Genomic DNA, 20,872 nt, shown 5'->3' with positions numbered 1-20,872 from the left:
CAGACTGGTCACTGAGATGGTCTGCCGGTTCGGGGCACCGGAAGAGCTCCACAGCGACCAAGGGCGAATTTCGAGGCAGAGGTGTTTGCTGAGGTTTGCCAGCGCATGGGCATCCGAAAAGCAGAATCGACACCTCTGCATCCACAAAGCGGCGGGCTGGTGGAACGGTTTAATCGACTCTAGCAGTGCAGCTGGCCATATTGGCCGAACCGCCCGACAAAAGGACTGGGACTTACACTTGCCCCTGGTGCTCTGGGCATATCGCATAGCCGGTGCAAGAGTCAACGAAATGCACACCGGCAGCTCTGATGTTCGGGGCGAGCTACGACGCCAGTGGACTTGGTGTTCGTTCGCCTCCCGAAGCTGAGATTGGAGGTAAGCCAGGGCTGGAATACTACGAAAGCAGCCACGCGAGAGACTGAAAGGAGTACACGAAGTTGGCCAGGCAGGCTATGAGTGAAGCTGGAATACGCCAAAAGCGAAGCTTACGATCCGCTGTCCCGCCAGGAGTTCCAGCCCGGCGCGATAAAGTGTGGGTGTACTGCCCGGAGAAAGAAAGGCATTTCCCGAAACTCACTAGCCAGTGGGTCGGGCCGCACATGTCTTAGAGAAGCTGTCTGATGTGGTCTATCGTGGTGAGACTGATTGCCGCCGGAGAGTTGTGGCTTCCACCGTGATCGACTGGCCCAGATCGCCCCTGGCCTCAGCTGAGGGTCGTGGGAGACTTTGACACTGACTCTGTGGAACCTGGTGACAATGGAGTTGTGGCTCTAACACCGTCACCGTGCAGCCTTCACCGGAAGTCACCGCCCTGACAGCTGGGTTTCACAACGCCAGCGTGGCCCCAGCCAGGCTCATGGACTGGCGTGAGGGTAAGACTTGAATCAAGGGGACATGGACTAAGTCTCGGGGCTGTGTAATGATCTGAGCCTAGCTATTGATGACTGTGCTCCCATAATGCTATGCAGTGTATGTGTGTGTAATGTTGATGTTGGTTTTAGTATGAGTAATTGCGTTTACCTTGTCATGTATGTGTTAGCTGGTATAGTCTTTCTTTATGTTGTACCTCATGTGTTTACCCCTGTATTGTATGTGACTACCCTGTTTGTGTATCGCGGCTTGTTTAATTGACCTCCTTTGTTTTGCCTGTGTAATGACGTTCGTGTGTTTTGGTGCGTAACCAATAAAGACCATTTTGAGACAACCTTGCAGTTTGTTACAATATGTTTCATCCCAACTGTAAGGTGTCAGTTGTAGTTGGTGCTGGATTCATCTTTTAAATTCTGTCTTTTCTTTTAACGGTGAAACACCTTAAGGTACAAATTATAAATTAATTACTTACTAACTGAATACAAGAAAGGCACACGGAGAGTTTGCACCATACCAAAGCCATGGGTATAGTTTATTATAAAAACACTGATGACCTGTAAATCATACAGAATAAATACATTTTTGCACAGAATTTCTGGAATGTTCTGGAAGTCCACTAATCGAATAATTTATCGGCAAACAAATAGCATTGAACCCTCAGGTACAGAGTTAACATGGGGGATGTCTGAGCAGCAGCGGTTAGCTTGGTGATTGTCGTTTTAAAAACCCAGTGATACTAAAATGTCAGATGAATCCCTTCTGACGGACACAAACAACAAAGACATGGCACATGAACTTCATCAAATACCAGTTTTCCAGAGTGTAAGATGCAACAAGAACCACTAAGGGTGAGACGAGCCCCAGGTACAGATGTGGAGGACAACTAGGGGGTGAGACGAGCCCCAGGTACGGATGCGGAGGACAACTAGGGGTGTGAGACGAGCCCCAGGTACGGATGCGGAGACAACTAGGGGTGTGAGACGAGCCCCAGGTACGGATGCGGAGGACAACTAGGGTGTGAGGACAGCCCCAACGATGCGGAGACAACTAGGGGTGGAGACGCAGCCCCAGGTACGGATGCGGAGGACAACTAGGGGTGAGACGAACCCCAGCCTGCTGATGGAGGTACGGATGCTGAGGTTGATGATGGGGCAGCTACTAGCACGAGGTGATGGAAACAAAGGGTGCAAATGCTGTGAGAAGGACCACTTCCCAGATTACTCTCCACATTGATGCATCTTACACTAACAGACAGCAGGTAAAAAGATTTCAAATCAAAACTGGTGAGGGAACTTTTAAGAGAGGACTGTACCAAATAAGAGGACTTTAACAAACGGATGATTGAAGCTATAAAAGTTTGCACTGCGAGTGTGAAGAGGTCAGGAAATGTGGGGGCTCAACGCTGGAAATGTGGGGCTCAACCCTGTGTGGGGCTCAACGCTGTGTGGGGCTCAATGCTGTGGGCTCAACGCTGGAAATGTGGGTGCTCAACGCTGGAAATGTGTGGGCTCAACGCTGGTTCCGATCATTGACAGGAGACAGGCGACACAAGAACATAAGCTGGACCTTCTGCCCACTAAGCCATGCAACCGTGTGTGTGTGTGTGCACAGGCGTGTATGGCTGTGTGTGTGTTTGTGTGTACAGGTGTGTATGGCTGTTTGTGTGTGTACAGGTGTGTATGGCTGTGTGTGTGTGTGTGTGTACAGGTGTGTATGGCTGTGTGTGTGTGCACAGGTGTGTATGGCTGTGTGTGTGTGCCCATATGATCATGCTGCATGCAATTTAGAACATCCTGAAAAGAGAACAATGCCGTGAGGCATGCCAACGTAAGAACAATGCCGTGAGGCATGCCAACGTAAGAACAATGCCGTGAGGCATGCCAACGTAAGAACAATGCCGTGAGGCATGCCAACGTAACGTAAGAACAATGCCGTGAGGCATGCCAACGTAACGTAAGAACAATGCCGTGAGGCATGCCAACGTAAGAAAGACACCTCTAGAAGCCGAGAAGTTTACAGTGGCCTTGGAGAGCCAGTAGTAAACAAACAAACAAAAACAATATTTCCAAAAGGAGAGTAGCGTTGGGATGCACCAGTCTCTCCTGACACCGGATCAAACAGAGTGGTGGCGCCGTCAAGTACAAGTACAAAAACACTGCTTCTCTTAGTCTGTTTAAGGGAGATTGACTCCCTCCACACACACAAAAACACAAATGTAAACATGTTTCACAAACAGTCACAGAACAGGTCTGCTTCATACATCTCTTCCCCTTCTCCAGGGTCAGACAGTTCCAGGCTTCACATCCTATGAAGTAACACAGAATAAAAGCCACAATGCTTTGGTTACATCGCCATTAAAACTCATTCAAATGTTCAGAGAAAACAGTACAGGAGTACAGAACTACCATAGAAGTAAGGAAGTACCGTATGTTAGAGGAAGGGGACCCTGCTGAACTACCATAGAAGTCAGGAAGTAGCGCTTGTTAGAGGAAGGGGCGTTGCTGGAGCAGTGCACTGCATGCCCGCTGCAAGACTGTAAAATAGACTTGGCATATCTACGGTGAACTCTATAGTGAAAACAAATAAAGAAAAAAAAAAAAAATACAGCCAAAAGGCCAATTGATTATCATCAAACCCCCATTCCAGTGCAACACAGTCATCCATATAAAGTCCACCTATCCACCACAAAAGCATCTTCAAGTTTGCAATGCATAAAAAGGTCACATGAAATAACACTTGTATCAAAATGTACAGGACTTCATACATAAAAATAAACTAACAAAAGGATTCATCATGTCAGATACAAATAGGGAGCCCTGGATTCAGAGAGAACTAAACGCCCAACGCCCAGTAAATGGCCCAGTAAACACCCCTTCAGACGGTTTCTAAACACCCCAGAAAACGCCCCTTCAGACGGCTTCTAAACACCCCAGTAAACGCCCCTTCAGACGGTTTCTAAACACCCCAGAAAACGCCCCTTCAGACGGTTTCTAAACACCCCAGAAAACACCCCCTTCAGATCCTTCAGACGGGTTTTAAAAACGCTCTTCCCAGAAAAACGCCTCTTCAGACGGTTTCTAAACACCTTCAGACGGCACCCTTCAGACGGTGTTTTAAACACCCCAGAAAACGCCTTCAGACGCTTCTTCAAACGCCTTCTAAACTCCCAGAAACCCCAGAAAAGACGGCTTCTTCAGACACCAGAAAACGGCTTCTAAACGCCCCTTTTCAGACGGTTTCTAAACGCCTTCAGACGGTTTCTTTAAACGCTTTCCTTCAGACGTTTTAAACGTTTCAAACGGCCCCTTCAGACGGTTTCTAAACGCCCCTTCAGACGGTTTTAAACGCCCCTTCAGACGGTTTTAAACGCCCCTTCAGACGGTTTCTAAACGGCCCTTCAGACGGTTTCTAAACGCCCCTTCAGACGGCTTTTCTTTCCTTCCCTCGGCAGGAGAGAGCGTGCAGAGAGCGTGCAGCATGGTCAGGGCAGTCTTGCCCACATGTAAACATTAACCCGTGGAAAACGAAGGAAGCCATGACGACGAGCAGGTTGCCCCGGACACACCCCGAAGGGGAGGGGCTTGGAGTGCATGGACTCTGACCTGTGAATCCTGTTCACACACACACACACACACACACACACCCTGGAGGAAAAAGGCCATCTGGACTTGTTGGACGGACTGCAACACAATCTATGTGTGTGTGTTAGTGTGTATTTGTTCAGGTTTCAATTTCAGTGTTTTTTTGTCCATAGTAATCCTCAGGACGTAAAACCCTGAAGTGCAGTAGCATGGCGCTCTGCAGCTCAACCACAGAGGAGTCTTCACTAAATGAGATTAGTTCACCACGGTGTATGGCTTGCAGAATCACAACCAAACAAGCTTCCTGGCTGGCCCAGTAATAAATACAGATAAGTGCATTCGGCTGATTAGGTGAGAACATCACAGGATCTATGCAGCCGTACGGGGCAGAGACGGACCTGCGATCAGAGCATTACAGTCTCTCGCTTTCTTCTTCAGCTACAGCTCTTGCAGTTTGACTGATTGCTTATCAAACTCTGATCAAGCTTATTTTGGCCCAAACCATTCCAATTTAAAATATATATTTATACAAATGTTAAACTCTCAGGCCATTATAAACCAGATATATTCCAAAACGAGTGCAAATGATAGTTTGATCATGGCTGCTCAACATGTGGTTCTGTTTGAATCCTTAGATACTCCTTCAGGAGCTTCAGACATAAACGGAAGCTTTGCCACTGCACCTTCACGCTTATCCATTACTTATTTACAAAATGTACAACGCAGGAAAACACCCCAAGAACAGAACTATCCAAAATTGCTAAATTTATTTCATGACGATGTGTTTGGCAAGGGGGTTCAGCCTGTGAGTTCAGTCTTTTATTCAGTGCATGGAGAGTCTGTGGAGAGTTTGTCCTCTTGTCGTGCCGTCCCCAACCCCCAACCCAACCCCTAACCCAACCCCCAACCCAACCAGTCTCCCTTCATTTCTGCTTTGGCTTCTGCCCTCTACGGGGGCTGGGCGGAGTCACCGTGGACACCACCCACTGCATGTTGCCAAGGGCAACAGATGCAGGCTGGGCCGCACCCTGGGCGTCCTGCTCGGTAGTCTTCCTCAGCTCCTCATCCTCCTCGTCCTCCTGGTCGTCGGAGCAGGGCTCCCAGTCTTCCTGTTCCTCGCTCTCGGAGCCCTGCACGGCGATCTGGGGCACGAGCGGGCACCTGCGCCCCCCCGCTACCCCGTCCTCCTCGACCGACTCCCCGTTGCCTAGCAACCAGGCGGCGCGGTGCCGTGGGGGGCTCGGGGGTGCCGCTGCGGCCGGCTTCTCATCGGGCTCGTCGAAGCTCACCTCCTGCACGGCCTCCTGCTTCTTGAAGGAGTCGCGGCGCTCGGACAGGTTGAGCTTGCGCATCACCACCAGCTGCTCCGTGCTGCCCGCCGATGACCAGAGCCTCTGGGCGGCGCCGTAGCCCAGGCCCAGCCGAACAGCGCCCCCTGCTGCCCCCTCGGGCTCCAGCTCAGCCAGAGCGTCGGCCTCGGCGTGCCGCACCTCCAGCGTGTGCAGGCGCGGGGCGAAGGACTTCCTGTCGTGGTGGTAGGCGCCGGGCAGGCGCTCGAGGAGTGGCGAGCGGGGGGGCTCGGCGCTGCGTGGACGCACCAGAGTGGGCGGAGACAGAGTGCCTGCGGGAAGGGAGGCAGCCTTACGATGGTCGGCAGGGCCACCGGGCGAAGGCCTGGGGACGCAGGCAGGCGGGCGAGGGCGGGATGCTGCTGGTGGACTTGCGGCGGCCCACCTTGCTGTAGCGCTGCGAACCCAACTTGGAGCTGAGCCCGTGCAGGGAACTGGGCCGGATGTGGGCCGCATGTGAGCCGGGGGAACTGGGCGAGCACTGAGATGGATTCTGGGGAGACAGCGCCGCATCTGAAGGGGAGAGAGATGATTGGTCCTCCACAGGAAATGGCTATGTATCTCACAGGAAGTGGCTTTGTATCTCACAGGAAGTGTGGCTATGTATCTCACAGGAAGTGGCTTTGTATCTCACAGGAAATGTGGCTATGTATCTCACAGGAAGTGTGGCTATGTATCTCACAGGAAGTGTGGCTATGTATCTCACAGGAAGTGGCTTTGTATCTCACAGGAAGTGTGGCTATGTATCTCACAGGACTGGAGGGTACATGGTATGGATGGCCCAAGCAAGAGGCTGAGGCTTTATGTGAGTGTTATTGGGTGTGTGTGTGTGAGTGTGTGAGTGTTATTGTGTGTGTGTGATTGTGTGTGTGTGTGTGTGTGTGAGTGTTATTATGTGTGTGTGTGAGTGTTATTGTGTGTGTGTGTGTGTGAGAGTGTTATTGGGTGTGTGTGTGTGAGTGTTATTGGGTGTGTGTGTGTATGTGTGTGAGTGAGTGTAATTGTGTGTGTATGTGTGTGAGTGTTATTGGGTGTGTATGTGTGTGTGATTGTGTGTAACTGTGTGTGTGTGTGTGTGTTATTGGATGTGTGTGTGTGTGTGTGTGTGTGTGTGTGAGTGTTATTGTGTGTGTGTGTGTGTGTGTGTGAGTGTTATTGGGTGTGTGTGTGTGTGTTGGTATGTGTGAATGAGTGTAATTGTGTGTGTGTGTGTGTGTGAGTGTGAGTGTGTGTGTGTGTGTGTGTGTGTGTGGAGTGTAATTGTGTGTGTGTGTGTGTGGTGTGTATGTGTGTGTGTGTGAGTGTTATTGGGGTGTGTGTGTGTGTGTGAGTGTTATTGGGTGTGTGTGTGTGAGTGTAATTGTGTGTGTGTGTGTGTGAGTGTTATTGGGTGTGTGTGTGTGAGTGTAATTGTGTGTGTGTGTGTGCGTGCGTGCGTGTGTTACCTGTGGCGTGGTGGTCTGGAGCAGGGCTCCTGCAGGGGGTGGAGGGTCCAGGGGAGGGGCTGTGTGTGGGGGACCCCGGCAGGCTCTCGCTGGACGAGACCGAGTGCTGCAGACCGGACGAGAAGCTGCGACTGCTTTGCATCACGCCACTCTGCTTCGACAGCTTCTTCAGGATGCTGCGACGCCTACAACACACACACACACCTGCGCACACCGCCTAATAACACACCTGGCTCTGCTTACCTGCCTGCTACACGCACCTAATAACCTACACTGCCTTGGCCTTCCCCACCTAACTCTTACACACCAATAACACACACACACCACACCTAACTTCTTCTCACCACACCTAACTACTCACACACACCTACTAATATTACCTGCCTTGCATACACATACACACACACACAGAGTCCAATGCTAGCACTGTTCTGCTTTCCCACAGCCACTCACATGATACTGCACCATGTAGTTACAATGTCCACCACTAGGGGGAGACACACACAACACAAAGCCCCCTCTGTTTCAGTTTCGGTCAGGATGACGCGCTGCATCCACTGCTGAGCTCTCCATTGTAACCTGTTATCATTATTAATTGCATCACTGTTATCATTAATTAATTACATCACTGTTATCATTATTAACATCACTGTTATCATTATTAATTACATCACTGTTATCATTAATTAATTACATCACTGTTATTTATCATTATTAACTTAACTGTTATCATTAATTAATTGCATCACTGTTATCATTAATTAATTGCATCACTGTTATCATTATTAACATCACTGTTATCATTATAAATTACATCACTCACAATTAATTAGTGGTACTACATCACTGTTATCACTATTAACATCACTGTTACCATTATTAATTATATCACTATTACCATTAATTAATCCATTACATCACTGTTATCATTATTAACATCACTGTTACCATTAATTAATTAATTACATCACTGTTATCATTAATTAATTGCATCATCACTGTTATAATTATTAATTACTATAATTAGCTGGGCTGTTCAGAAAGGTGATGGAATTCTACACTGTTACGTGCTTACTTGAGTAGCTCTTGACCTCAGCGATCCTCTGTAATCAGCCGCTGTAATTACAGAATGAGAGTGACAAGAGTGTGTGTTTATGTTTGTGTTTGTGTAGGGGTGTGTGTGGGGTGTGTAGGGGTGTGTGTGGGGTGTGTCTAGGGGTGTGTGTAGGGGTGTGTGTGGTGTGTAGGGGTGTGTGGGGTGTGTGTAGGGGTGTGTGTGGGGTGTGTGTGTGTGTGTAGGTGTGTAGGTGTGTGGGGGGTGTGTGTAGGTGTGTGTGTGTAGGGGTGTGTGTGTGTGTGTAGGGGTGTGTGTGTGGGGGTGTGTGTGGGGGTGTGTGTGTGTAGGGGGGTGTGTGTGTGGGGTGTGTAGGGGGTGTGTGTGTGTAGGGGTGTGTGTGTGGGGTGTGTGTGTGTGTGTGTAGGGGTGTGTGTGTGTGTGTAGAGGGGTGTGTGTGTGTGTAGGGGGTGTGTGTGTGTGTGTGTAGGGGTGTGGGTGTGTGTGTGTGTGTGTGTGTGTAGGGGTGTGTGTGTGTGTGTAGGGGTGTGTGTGGGTGTGTAGGGGGGTGTGTGTGGGTGTAGGGGGTGTAGGGGTGTGTAGGGGGGTGTGTGTGTGGGTGTGTGTGTAGGGTGTGTGTGTGTGGGGGTGTGTGAGGGTGTGTGTGGGGTGTGTAGGGGGTGTGTAGGGTGTGTGTGTGTAGGGGTGTGTGTGGGGGTGTGTGTGTGTGTAGGGGTGTGTGGGGTGTGTGTGGGTGTGTGTGTAGGGGGTGTGTGTGTGTGTGTGTGTAGGGTGTGTGTGTGTGTGTAGGTAGGTGTGTGTGTGTGTGTAGGGGTGTGTGTGTGTGTGTAGGGTGTGTGTGTGTGTGTGTGTGTGTAGGGGTGTGTGTGTAGGGGGTGTGTGTAGGGGTGTGTGTGTAGGGTGTGTGTGTGTGTAGGGTGTAGGGGTGTGTGGGGGTGTGTAGGGGTGTGTGTAGGGGTGTGTGGGGTGTGTGTGTGTGTGTGTGTCCTTACCGGTCCTGGGTGTCCCTCCTCTTGCACTTCTTGCTGCGGCGGGCCATCTTGCCCTTGTAGCTGGCCTTGCGGGCGGGTCCACGCTTGATGGACGTGTTCTCCAGGGCCGTGGTCTGCAGCGCCACCTTGTTGCCACTCTGTGTTAATATGAATTTTTAAATATATTAAATAAAAGCATATGATATAGCCGAAGCCATCATTTTCACTGTTAGACTGTCCGTGGATTGGCCTATATTTGGCGTTGAAAATGGAAACGTCTTTAGACATGGAAAATCGCTTTTACAATCGATTCAATGAACACTTATGTCTCAAAAATCGAACAGGATTTTTTCACAAAAGTGAGAGTCCTAACTCAGGATATGAGCTTTCTATATTCAGGATATGAGCTCTCTATATTCAGGTGATGATCTTTCAATGCTATACAGGAGATCAGCTCTCTATGCTATATATATGCGAGCATAATGAAAGATCATTACAAGGTCCATAGGAGCATAAATAATGATCATTATGAGGTATATAGGAGCATAATCATTATGAACTATGAGAATAATTAGAGTTCTGATCCACAGAGCCAACATCTGGACAAGTGATGGTTGTAACTCTCTCTCTCTCTCTCTCTCTCTCTCTCTCACACACACACACACACACACACTTCCAGAAGGTTCCTACCTTGAGCAGCAGCTCCATCATCTCGTGCACGCCCCCTGCAATCTCTCCCGTTAACGTGTGTGATGAGGTCACCAGCCCGAAGACCTGCCTCATGCGCAGGCCCTCCCTCCTCCACACTCTATAACACACACACAAAACAGAATTATTACAACTAATAAATATTTTAACATACATTCATCAATTCATAACACGCTCTTGTAGACCCAACTCTTCAGAGGGAACCTCTTCTAACATGTACTGACCATAGGGTACTAACCATAGGGTACTAACCATAGGGTACTGACCATAGGGTACTGACCATAGGGTACTCATAGGATACTGACCATAGGGTACTCATAGGGTACTGACCATAGGGTACTAACCATAGGGTACTCATAGGGTACTAACCATAGGGTACTAACCATAGGGTACTCATAGGATACTAACCATAGGGTACTAACCATAGGGTACTCATAGGATACTGACCATAGGGTACTCATAGGGTACTAACCATAGGGTACTCATAGGATACTGACCATAGGGTACTAACTATAGTGGGACCAGTACTCAGATCTCACTAGACTACACTGGGACCAGTACTCAGATCTCACTAGACTACACTGGGACCAGTACTCAGATCTCACTACACTACACTTTGGCTAGGTGGCCTGGTGTGTGGTGTGTTGTGTGGTGTGTTGTGTGATGTGGTGTGATGTGGTGTGGTGTGTGTGTGGTGTGGTGTGGTGTGTGTGGTGTATGTGATGTGGTGTATGTGTGTGTGGAGTGGTGGGGTGTGTGTGGTGTATGTGATGTGGTGCGTGTGGTGTGTGTGTGTGTGTGTCTGTGGTGTGTATGTCGTGTGGTGTGGTGTGTGTGTGTGGTGTGGTGTATGTGTATATGTGTGTATGTGTGTCTGTGGTGTGTGTGTGTGTGTGTCTGTGGTGTGTGTGTGGTGTATGTGATGTGGTGTATGTGATGTGTGTGTGTGGTGTATGGTGTATGTGTATATGTGTGTATGTGTGTATGTGGTGTATGGTGTATGTGTATATGTGTGTATGTGTGTCTGTGGTGTGTGTGTGTGTATCTCTGGTGTGTGTGTGGTGTGTGTGTGGTGTATGTGATGTGGTGTGTGTGTGTGTGGTGTGGTGTGGTGTGTGTGTGGTGTGTATGTGTATATGTGTGGGTGTGTGTGGTGTGGTATGTGCGTGTGGTGTATGTGTATATGTGTGTATGTGTGTCTGTGGTGTGTGTGTGTGTGTGTGTGTATGTGTCTGTGTGCTTACTGACCGAGACCACATGGTGTACAGTGTAGACGTCCGAGTCGCCCATGTAGACGCGGATGGCCTGCAGCGTGAAGCCGTACTTCTTGCCGGAGGAGTGGATGAGGATGGGGGGGCGCAGGCAGGTCAGGCTGAGCGAGAGCTCGCGGCTCGGGGACGAGTCTCGGGACGAAGGGGTGGACGAGAGGGAGCGCGGGGAGATGGGGCTCGTCTGGAGACCACCTACACACACGTCGTCTGGGGGGACACATGCAGATATTTAGACACACACACACCTACACACACACACACCTACACACACGTCGTCTGGGGGGACACATGCAGATATTTAGACACACACACACACACACACACACACCTGCCACACCCACGCCTGGGGGACACATGCAGATATTTACACACACACACACACACCTACACACACGTCGTCTGGAGGGACACATGCAGATATTTAGACACACACACACACACCTACACACACGTCGTCTGGAGGGACACATGCAGATATTTAGACACACACACACACACCTACACACACGTCGTCTGGGGGGACACATGCAGATATTTAGACACACACCACACACACACACCTACACACACGTCGTCTGGAGGGACACATGCAGATATTTACACACACACACACACACACACACACCTACACACACGTCGTCTGGGGGGACACATGCAGATATTTAGACACACACACACACACCTACACACACGTCGTCTGGGGGGACACATGCAGATATTTAGACACACACACACACACACACCTACACACACACGTCATCTGGGGGGACACATGCAGATATTTAGACACACACACACACACACACACCTACACACACGTCGTCTGGGGGGACACATGCAGATATTTAGACACACACACACCTACACACACACACCTACACACACGTCGTCTGGGGGGACACATGCAGATATTTAGGACACACACACACACACACACACACACACCTACACACACGTCGTCTGGGGGGACACATGCAGATATTTACACACACACACACACACACACACACCTACACACACGTCGTCTGGAGGGACACATGCAGATAATTAGACACACACACACACACACCTACACACACGTCGTCTGGAGGGACACATGCAGATATTTACACACACACACACACACACACACACACACACATACACACCTACAATACGCGCCGTCTGGGGGGGACACATGCAGATATTTAGACACACACACACACACCTACACACACGTCGTCTGGGGGGGACACATGCAGATATTTAGACACACACAGACACACACAGACACATGACAGACCATTAACAGTCTCTGGGGGACACCACCTGAACACAGACACACACACACCTACACACACGTCGTCTGGGGGGACACATGCAGATATTTAGACACACACACACACACACGTCGTCTGGGGGGACACATGCAGATATTTAGACACACACACACACACCCACCCACTCCACACCCAAACACACACACACACACACACTCCAAACCCACACACACACATACACTCCACACAAACACCTACTCCACACACACACCCACTCCACACCCAAACACACACCCACTCCACACACACACTCCACACCCAAACACACACCCACACACTCCACACCCACACCTACTCCACACACACACCCACCCACACTCCCCACACACACACTCCAAACCCACGTTTTTAACAGGCTACGCTATAGAGACTTAGACAACTATGACCCACGTTTTGGTTTCTCAGAATTAATTTGCCTACTTCTTGACTGCAATGTAGTCAATTGACTGCTTGACATGTCATTTTTATTTTTCTGTACAATAAACAAATACATCTGCTTTATGCATAGAATTACATTCATATTTGGAACTTACATAGTCCAATGCATCGTTACCTCACGTTAGTGTTTCCCAAAACCATAGTAGCAACAAGCGTTCGAACCACTATCGTGAAGTTGTGTAGTTACAACTACACCTCTCGACCTGTGGTAGAATGCTAGTAGAAGCATAGTTCCAGGGATCTTCATGTCAAAGGCGTCACTGGCGCCAGTTATTTGTTTGCAAATTAATAATTATAAATATATAATTATAAATATATTTAGGTTTCTAATTGATATTTACACTTCTAACCACCATACATCCAAGGCAGAAAATACATAAACATTTCACTGCATTTCTTACTTCCAGTAACTATATGCATGTGACAATAAACTTCCTTTGTATCCTTGTAATTAAAAGTCAATTTGCAGCCATGTGCATGTAAGTAAAAGTCACACCTGCAGATAATAAGATTGTCAGCGGATTTTTTGACAAGTCAGCTGAGAATATGTAGCCTTTGATTTTCATGGAGGGGTCCCTTGTTAGTTTACATAAACCAAGCCAAGAAGGCAGATTCTGATTTTGATAATATGATCTGCACAAAATATAAACTTAGGTAAAACAACGATGTCAATATTGTTGTCAAAATCTCAACCCAGATTGAACTCTTGTCCAGGGACTGGTAACTGCTGTGCAACGGCCCGGCCCGGTCATCTGTCGCCTTAACTAATCGCCACAGAAGTATGTGCAGGTGCCCGTTCATCGTGCTACTAAACGTCATTAACCACCAGACTACTGAAGTTTGGAAACTATCATGGTCCAAACTTAGTACTATGCAAAAGTACTTTGACAGTTTTGGGAAACAGTAAGTAACTTACATGTTGGTTAGATGAACGATGCATCCTATTAGTAAAAGCTATCCTCCGTGGTTGTGCGGGAAACGCATTCCCAGATCAGCTTGTAGGCCATTAGCAATCTGTTTATTTTATTTTATGAAGCCTACACAGTAGATCACATGCCACATTCTCACTTTCAATAGACAGATGCAATAGCCATTGGTCAAGTATTGAGTATAAAGCAATTAAGATAGTACCCTATACAAAAAGTACTTCATACTATCATAAAAATTTGTTAAAACGAATAGCATTTTGCAACTTGACAAAACACTGGATTAAATATCATAGGCACAGGAGAAAACTTGTACATCCATTGGCCCATGGGGAGATCACATGTCAGTTGCCTCTCCCTTCAGTGCTATGACTCTATGATGGCTGTGAGCTTGTTTCACCAAAAAAAAAAAAAAAAAACGATTGCAGATATCAATGCGTCTTTGTTCATGGGTTTGGCCTCACAGCACAGGCTTAGACAACTATGACCCACGTTTTGGTTTCGTAATGTGCCTACTTATTGACTGCAATGTAGTCAATTGACTGCTTGTAGGCCATTAGAAATCTGTTTATTTTATTATATATAGTCTGCTAAAGTCTGTAGTGAAGTCTGTGTAGGGTTTTCCAGCTCCATTTCTTTTTACGAGGCACCCTGCTCACTTGAGACCTCTGCCGGTTGTTGCAGCGTCACTGGAAAAATGCAAAAAAAAAATTAAAGTCGTGCGGATGCGCTGCGGATCAGCGGACCTTGAGGAAGCTGGCCAAGTCGGCACTGCCCACTGTACTATTGAAATGAGCTAAATGTTCTATGTTGTACTATTGGAATGAGCTAAATGTTCTACAGTGGGTCCCCGTTAAGTTTGGACGGGTTCCTTCATGAATCACGCACCCCATTTTCTCAGCAGAAATGGCACAAACTGCAGTTGACACAAACAACCACAAGGTGTCACTTGGGTGCCACTACCATTTTGATGCGACTGACTTACTGCTTCCATGGCCTTGCCCGGGGCGCGGAACTTAAATTGATCACGGTAGTTTAAGCTTACACTTGACAAAACATTCTAATATGAAAATGTAGATGCAATTGTTGTAAAATGATGCAGCTCCTTTAAGAAAGCACCGTGGTGCAGGGATGGAGAGAGAGCGAGAGGGGATATGTGTGTAACTGAGATGCGTGTGGAAAAGTACGTGCTGTTGTTCAAAATAATGCAAAAAAAAAAGCAATTATCCTCATTCATTGCAACCAAAGCATGCCTGCTTGCCGACGCTTAAACGAAAAAAATATATCAAAGCACCTTTTGGCGTTTGAATGTAGCCTAAAAAAATGTTTAAACAGCTGGACAAATGATTTAGCTAATTGATTATATAACCTGTACACCAGCAATTGTTGAACATTTACCTGTACAAATTACATTGACAGTAGCCCAGCCTAACAGCATGTTGTAGGCCTACTGTAGAAATTTCACTTAAATTGCAACCATAACATGCCTGCTTGCCAACGTTCAAGCGACAACTAAAAAAAAAGATAATAAAACAACAAGAGGGTTGAGTCTGAATGACACTGAGTTTTTGTAGTTAATAAATATTTTCGTATAAAAAATGGTCATTCTTCAATCTCCTTCACTGACGCCTATGGAAAAGGCTTAACGTCCCAAAACAACGATCAATGATTATCAAATTTCTCTCTCACATTGCTCCTCATAACCATCTATAAAAAGTGTTTTTTCTTTTCTTTTTGAGCACATCGAATCCCAGGACATAACACACTGGACCTTATAATAGGCTCGAGATATAATTCCAAAGGGGGCAGATAGGGGCCACTGCACTTAAAACTTAAAAAGATGAAGCTTTCCGAAATTTGAAATTGCGATCAGTGACTGGCATCGGGTGAACGAAGCTTTTGAAGTTGAACAGGCTATTAAAACTATTTTGCGCACCTCCATGTCACAGGAGAGACTGGGCTCTCCCTTCTATGAAAAAGACGTTAGGCTACCTGCAAACTGGCCTATGATTTCATTGCTGAGTTTGCGGCAAAGCAAGAAAATGTTTTTTTTCCTGAGTCAGGATTTGGTGAGTCAGTGTCATTTATTTGTCCAATGTTAGCCTATAGATACAGACCAGTACATCTTATCAATAGTTTGAATGTCGTGTGTGTTTCTGCTCATTGACAAATACCGTTCAACACAATGATTCATGCCCAATTAATTCCCCTGTTAAAGTGTTTGCCTTTGTTACACTATTTGGTTTCGTGATGTAGCCTATGATAAACACCATATGGCCAAATATGTGACTCAGCTAATGTTATAGGCTATACAATTGAATTTCCCCTCTTAAAGGCAAGCTGGTGTAGCTTATTAGACTAGGCTCCTATTAAAATACACCGGACGGTAGCCTTGGCTATGTGTAAAGTAAGCTATCGCGATGATTTCATGCACGTAAGTGAAAAGGGCCTTGCATCTGTCAAGTTCGCACAGGGCCTCGCATCCCTTTGGCGACGGCCCTGCAGCTCCTCCCTAAGACAGCGAGGAAAAAGTTAAAATCTGCCGATAAACCGGAAAAGTTGACAGGTTTGTTTCGTCCCGGTGATTATTTGTGAAATTGTGCAAACGACAGCCTTTAGGCATTTCAAGGAAGGAGTCGTGAGCATGCAAGCTCCCAAATTGACCCAGTAGCCTAAGGCATCAATAAATTGTTGGGACTGGGGAGGGTCATGCGTTTTTTTCTCAATCACTTTGGAGGGTCATAGAAAAATTCTTGCTGGCGAGGGAGGGTCACGCTTTTTTTTGACTAACGCTCCCAAAACTCCTCCAGTAGCCCCTTAATTAAATAAATAACTAACAGTCCCTAATTGATTAATAGCCTAGGCCTACACCAGCAATTGTTGAACATTGACCTGTACAGGACATTGACAGTAGCCCAGCCTAACAAGCAAATGTTGCAAAATACATCAAAAGAGAATTAATCAGAAATAAATAATGTAATCTGCATCGCTTTATTTAACAAACTGCAAGCAACAAGAGCATTGAGTTGGCTGTAAGGCCAAACCCAAGAGCAAAGCCTATCTAACCAAGGTCAATCTTGCCAAAAAAGCCCTCAAACCTGAAAACACATGAGGCAAAAAAGTGCAAAACATCACAAAACTAACTAAACTAACACGCGACATATTTTTGTATTGCTATCATTGTAGCCTACAGTTGTAACAGCGTAACAGTCGTTTTACTCCCCTATATCGCGCCATTATAAAGAACGTTTAACGGTCCCAAAACAGCTATCAATTAATCACCAAACGTCTTATAAACAAGTATTGCCAGGAGCAACAACTTGCAAAAAAAATGATAACAATAGGCCTAGGCCTTTATATGGCTCTGCTCCTGCCTAGATTCAAAACTCAGAACTGCCCAAAAGTTGCAGACCTGTTCTGGAAATAACGTGCATTAACCCACTCGACCGTCAGACAACGCTTATCTGCTTCGAGTAGCCTATTGGGTAGGACTGTAGCCTACACTGGTTGCTGTGGCACAGTCTTGAGTGACCGAATTCGTTTTTTCCTTTGTCATATGAATGCTGTCATTTTGTTAACATTACTGTTAAGGAGATGCTGTAGGCAAAGTCTATATTTCAACCTCGTTAGTGTAGTAAAAAAAATCAGAACTATTCACAAGGTTTTTGGGCAGCATATTTATGTTCTGTTAGCGTTTAACTTCTCATGACTACCGACAAAGTAGCCTACTGCCAGCTGAGCCCTAAGCTCTCATTTTAAAACATTACTGAGAGACAGACACTGTACAATCAAGAAATCTTGCCACTGAATCCAAAACTATGTTTAACATTATGTACAAGGCTTAGGCTACAGTGGACTAGCATGTTGCAGGGGCTGCTAAAAACACAGAGAAACGACTGAAAACTCGGCCAATCACAGCCTTGCTGTCGAATCACGCCCGCCTGGTTCGACCGCGGAACTCCACAGCGGACTATGCTGCCCCCAAGCGGCTGCAGTTGTGCTTACATTTCACCATTCACCATGATTGAATGAAATTGTCAATTTTAACTGGGACCCACTGTATGTTGTACTATTGAAATTAGATAAAATCCTTTCACTGAGAACAATAATGTTCTATGTTGTACTATTGAAATGAGCTAAATGTTCTATGTTGTACTATTGAAATTAGATAAAATCCTTTCACTGAGAACAATAATGTTCTATGTTGTACTATTGAAATGAGCTAAATGTTCTATGTTGTACTATTGAAATTAGATCATTGAACTGTGCTTTTCACGCGACGCAGCCTTTCTTTGCCTCCCCCTCACTCTCTCTCTCCAACAGACGCAGCCTTTCCTTGAACACCCGCTCTCTCTCTCTCAACAGACGCAGCCTTTCCTTGCCCCTACCCCTCTCTCTCTCAACAGACGCAGCCTTTCCTTGCCCTACCCCGCTCTCTCTCTCAACAGACGCAGCCTTTCTTTGCCCTACCCCGCTCTCTCTCTCTCAACAGACGCAGCCTTTCTTTGCCCGCCTTCTCCAGACGCAGCCTTTTCCTTGTTCTCAACTTCTTCTTTCGCTAGCCTTTTTTGCCCTACCCTCTCTCTCTTCAACAGACGCAGCCTTTCCTTGCCTACCCCTCTCTCTTCAACAGACGCAGCCTTTTTCCTTGCCCTACCCCCTCTCTCTCTCAACAGACGCATTTTTTCTTGCCCCTACCCCTCTCTCTCTCTCAACAGCCTTTTTTTGCCTACTCTCAGCCTCAACAGACGCCTTTTGCCTTACCCTCTCTCTCTCTCAACAGACGCAGCCTTTTCTTTGCCCTACCCCCTCTCTCTCTCTTTTATTTGGCCTTTCTTTGCCCTACCCTCTCTCTCTCTCCAGCAGACGCAGCCTTTCTTTGCCCTACCCCTCTCTCTCTCTCAACAGACGCAGCCTTTCTTTGCCCTACCCCGCTCTCTCTCTCAACAGACGCAGCCTTTCTTTGCCCTACCCCTCTCTCTCTCTCTCAGCATTTTCTTTGCCTTTTTGTCTTTCCTTGCCCTACCCCGGCTCTCTCTCAACAGACGTAGCCTTTCTTGCCCCACCCTCTCTCTCTCTCAACAGACGCAGTCTTTTTTGCCCTACCCCTCTCTCTCTCAACAGGACGCAGCCTTTCCTTGCCCTACCCCTCTCTCTCTCAACAGACGCAGCCTTTCTTTGCCCTACCCCTCTCTCTCTCTCAACAGACGCAGCCTTTCTTTGCCCTACCCCTCTCTCTCTCTCAACAGACGCAGCCTTTCTTTGCCCTACCCCTCTCTCTCTCTCAACAGACGCAGCCTTTCTTTGCCCTACCCCTCTCTCTCTCAACAGACCGCAGCCTTTCTTTGCCCTACCCCTCTCTCTCTCAACAGACGCAACTTTTTGCCCTACCCCTTTCTCTTTCTCAACTACCCCTTGGCCTTTCTTTACCCCTCTCTCTCTCTCTCAACAGACGCAGCCTTTCTTTGCCCTACCCCTCTCTCTGTTGTAACGGACCCGCCGCCCCTCTGTATGTTCATAAAACAATACTTATAAAAACAATACTTACTTCTAAAAAAAATAATTTAAAATGTTTTAAAAAGCCATGGCCAGCCTGGCTAGCTATTCCACCGGACTTGTAACTGGAGGGTTGCCGGTTGAACCCGACCAGTAGGCATGGCTGAAGTGCCCTTGAGCAAGGCACCTAACCCCTCACTGCTCCCAAAAGCGCCATGAGCTGTTGTTGGTAGAAGCTCACTTTCGCCGGGATTAGTGTGCTTCACCTCACTGTGTGTACACTGTGCTGAGTGTGTTTCACTAATTCACGGATTGGCATAAATGCAGATGCAAATTTCCCTCACGGGATCAAAAGAGTATATATACTTATACTTATACTATATCAAAAAAACATTAACATGTTGAAGAGTTGGTGTTCAAGTTCAAGAGTTGGCACACAGAAGCATTGCATAAGACGACGGGCTAAATCTATCTATAAATTGCAGGAACGATCTGTCTGTCAAACCACGGGCACGGTAAGTGCAGTGCCACGCTTGACGATTGTTTGGATAAGAAATGTTATAGATATCGCTAAATATATTCGGTGAAGAGTAAGTGCAGTGCCTAGTTTGACGTTGTTTGATAAGAAATGCAAAGATATCGTAAATATATTGGTAAAAGAAGCTAACATTGGCTTTCAGCACTCTACTGTAGCTACCCCTTCTCACTCACACATGGGGTTTGGCACGCGACTGCTCCCCACACGGCACCGCGTGCAAATGGGTAGGTAACGACATCGACTAACAACGTGGATTACGGTGCCTCGCTTTCCATGCCACTTAAATCTGCACTTTCACTGCACGCCATGCGCCATGTCTAACGCCAGCCGAAATCTCACGCCATGCACCATCTCTAACGCCTTGCTCTGATAGCACCATAATTTCCAGATACAGTTAGCCAACATAAACACTAGATGTGCTTCTTAAAGCAGAGCTTCATGTGACAGGGGGTAGCCCATGTTAGCACATAGTTGCTATTAATATGCCTTATTTTACTAATTTAACAATTAAACTTTTGAACTTGAACTTTATACCGCGCTGGGAATCTAAACACTTCAACACCGGCATATGTAGCATGTTTAAAACTATTACATGTTATGGGGGAAAACATCACAAAGGTGCAAAGGTTTTGAGAGATACAATCTTTGTCCAAACGCACAGCAGTTATCGGAAAGGGTTGAAGTAGCCTGACCCACGGGTTTTGGCATAATCTGTCATTCCAATGCGCTCTGGTTGTATTATTGACCTAGATGAGTGAGCAATCCCAAGAATTATTAAATTTGGTTACTTGAACCACAATTCAACATCTTCAACTTTTAATGAAATTTTGACATCATGCCATACAAATTTTTTACTCCAGTTCCTAGTCTTAAAGTATTCATGGA

At 46.9% G+C, this 20,872-nt stretch overlaps 1 protein-coding gene and 1 long non-coding RNA gene across 2 annotated transcripts in view; both read right to left on the bottom strand.

Moving 5' to 3' along the window:
* Positions 1–2,543: 2,543 nt before the first annotated feature.
* LOC125301290 lies at positions 2,544–3,877 on the bottom strand. The gene is made up of 2 exons (XR_007194704.1): positions 3,295–3,877; positions 2,544–3,175 (listed from the first exon to the last, which is right to left on the bottom strand). It is a non-coding gene; the product is annotated as an uncharacterized LOC125301290 (long non-coding RNA).
* A 1,322-nt stretch (positions 3,878–5,199) lies between these two features.
* The window catches only part of mast3b (microtubule associated serine/threonine kinase 3b), a 125,737-nt gene continuing 110,064 nt past the window's right edge, over positions 5,200–20,872 (bottom strand). The window contains 7 exon segments of the mRNA XM_048252942.1: positions 5,200–6,139; positions 6,141–6,313; positions 7,246–7,430; positions 9,313–9,449; positions 9,982–10,012; positions 10,014–10,099; positions 11,248–11,477. Of these exon segments, the coding sequence (XP_048108899.1) occupies positions 5,375–6,139; positions 6,141–6,313; positions 7,246–7,430; positions 9,313–9,449; positions 9,982–10,012; positions 10,014–10,099; positions 11,248–11,477 (1,607 nt within the window). The 3' untranslated portion in view covers positions 5,200–5,374.

The sequence above is a fragment of the Alosa alosa genome, chromosome 9, assembly GCF_017589495.1.
Source record: "Alosa alosa isolate M-15738 ecotype Scorff River chromosome 9, AALO_Geno_1.1, whole genome shotgun sequence".
Taxonomy (NCBI): domain Eukaryota; kingdom Metazoa; phylum Chordata; class Actinopteri; order Clupeiformes; family Clupeidae; genus Alosa; species Alosa alosa.
This window is presented reverse-complemented; position numbering and strand designations above follow the sequence as displayed.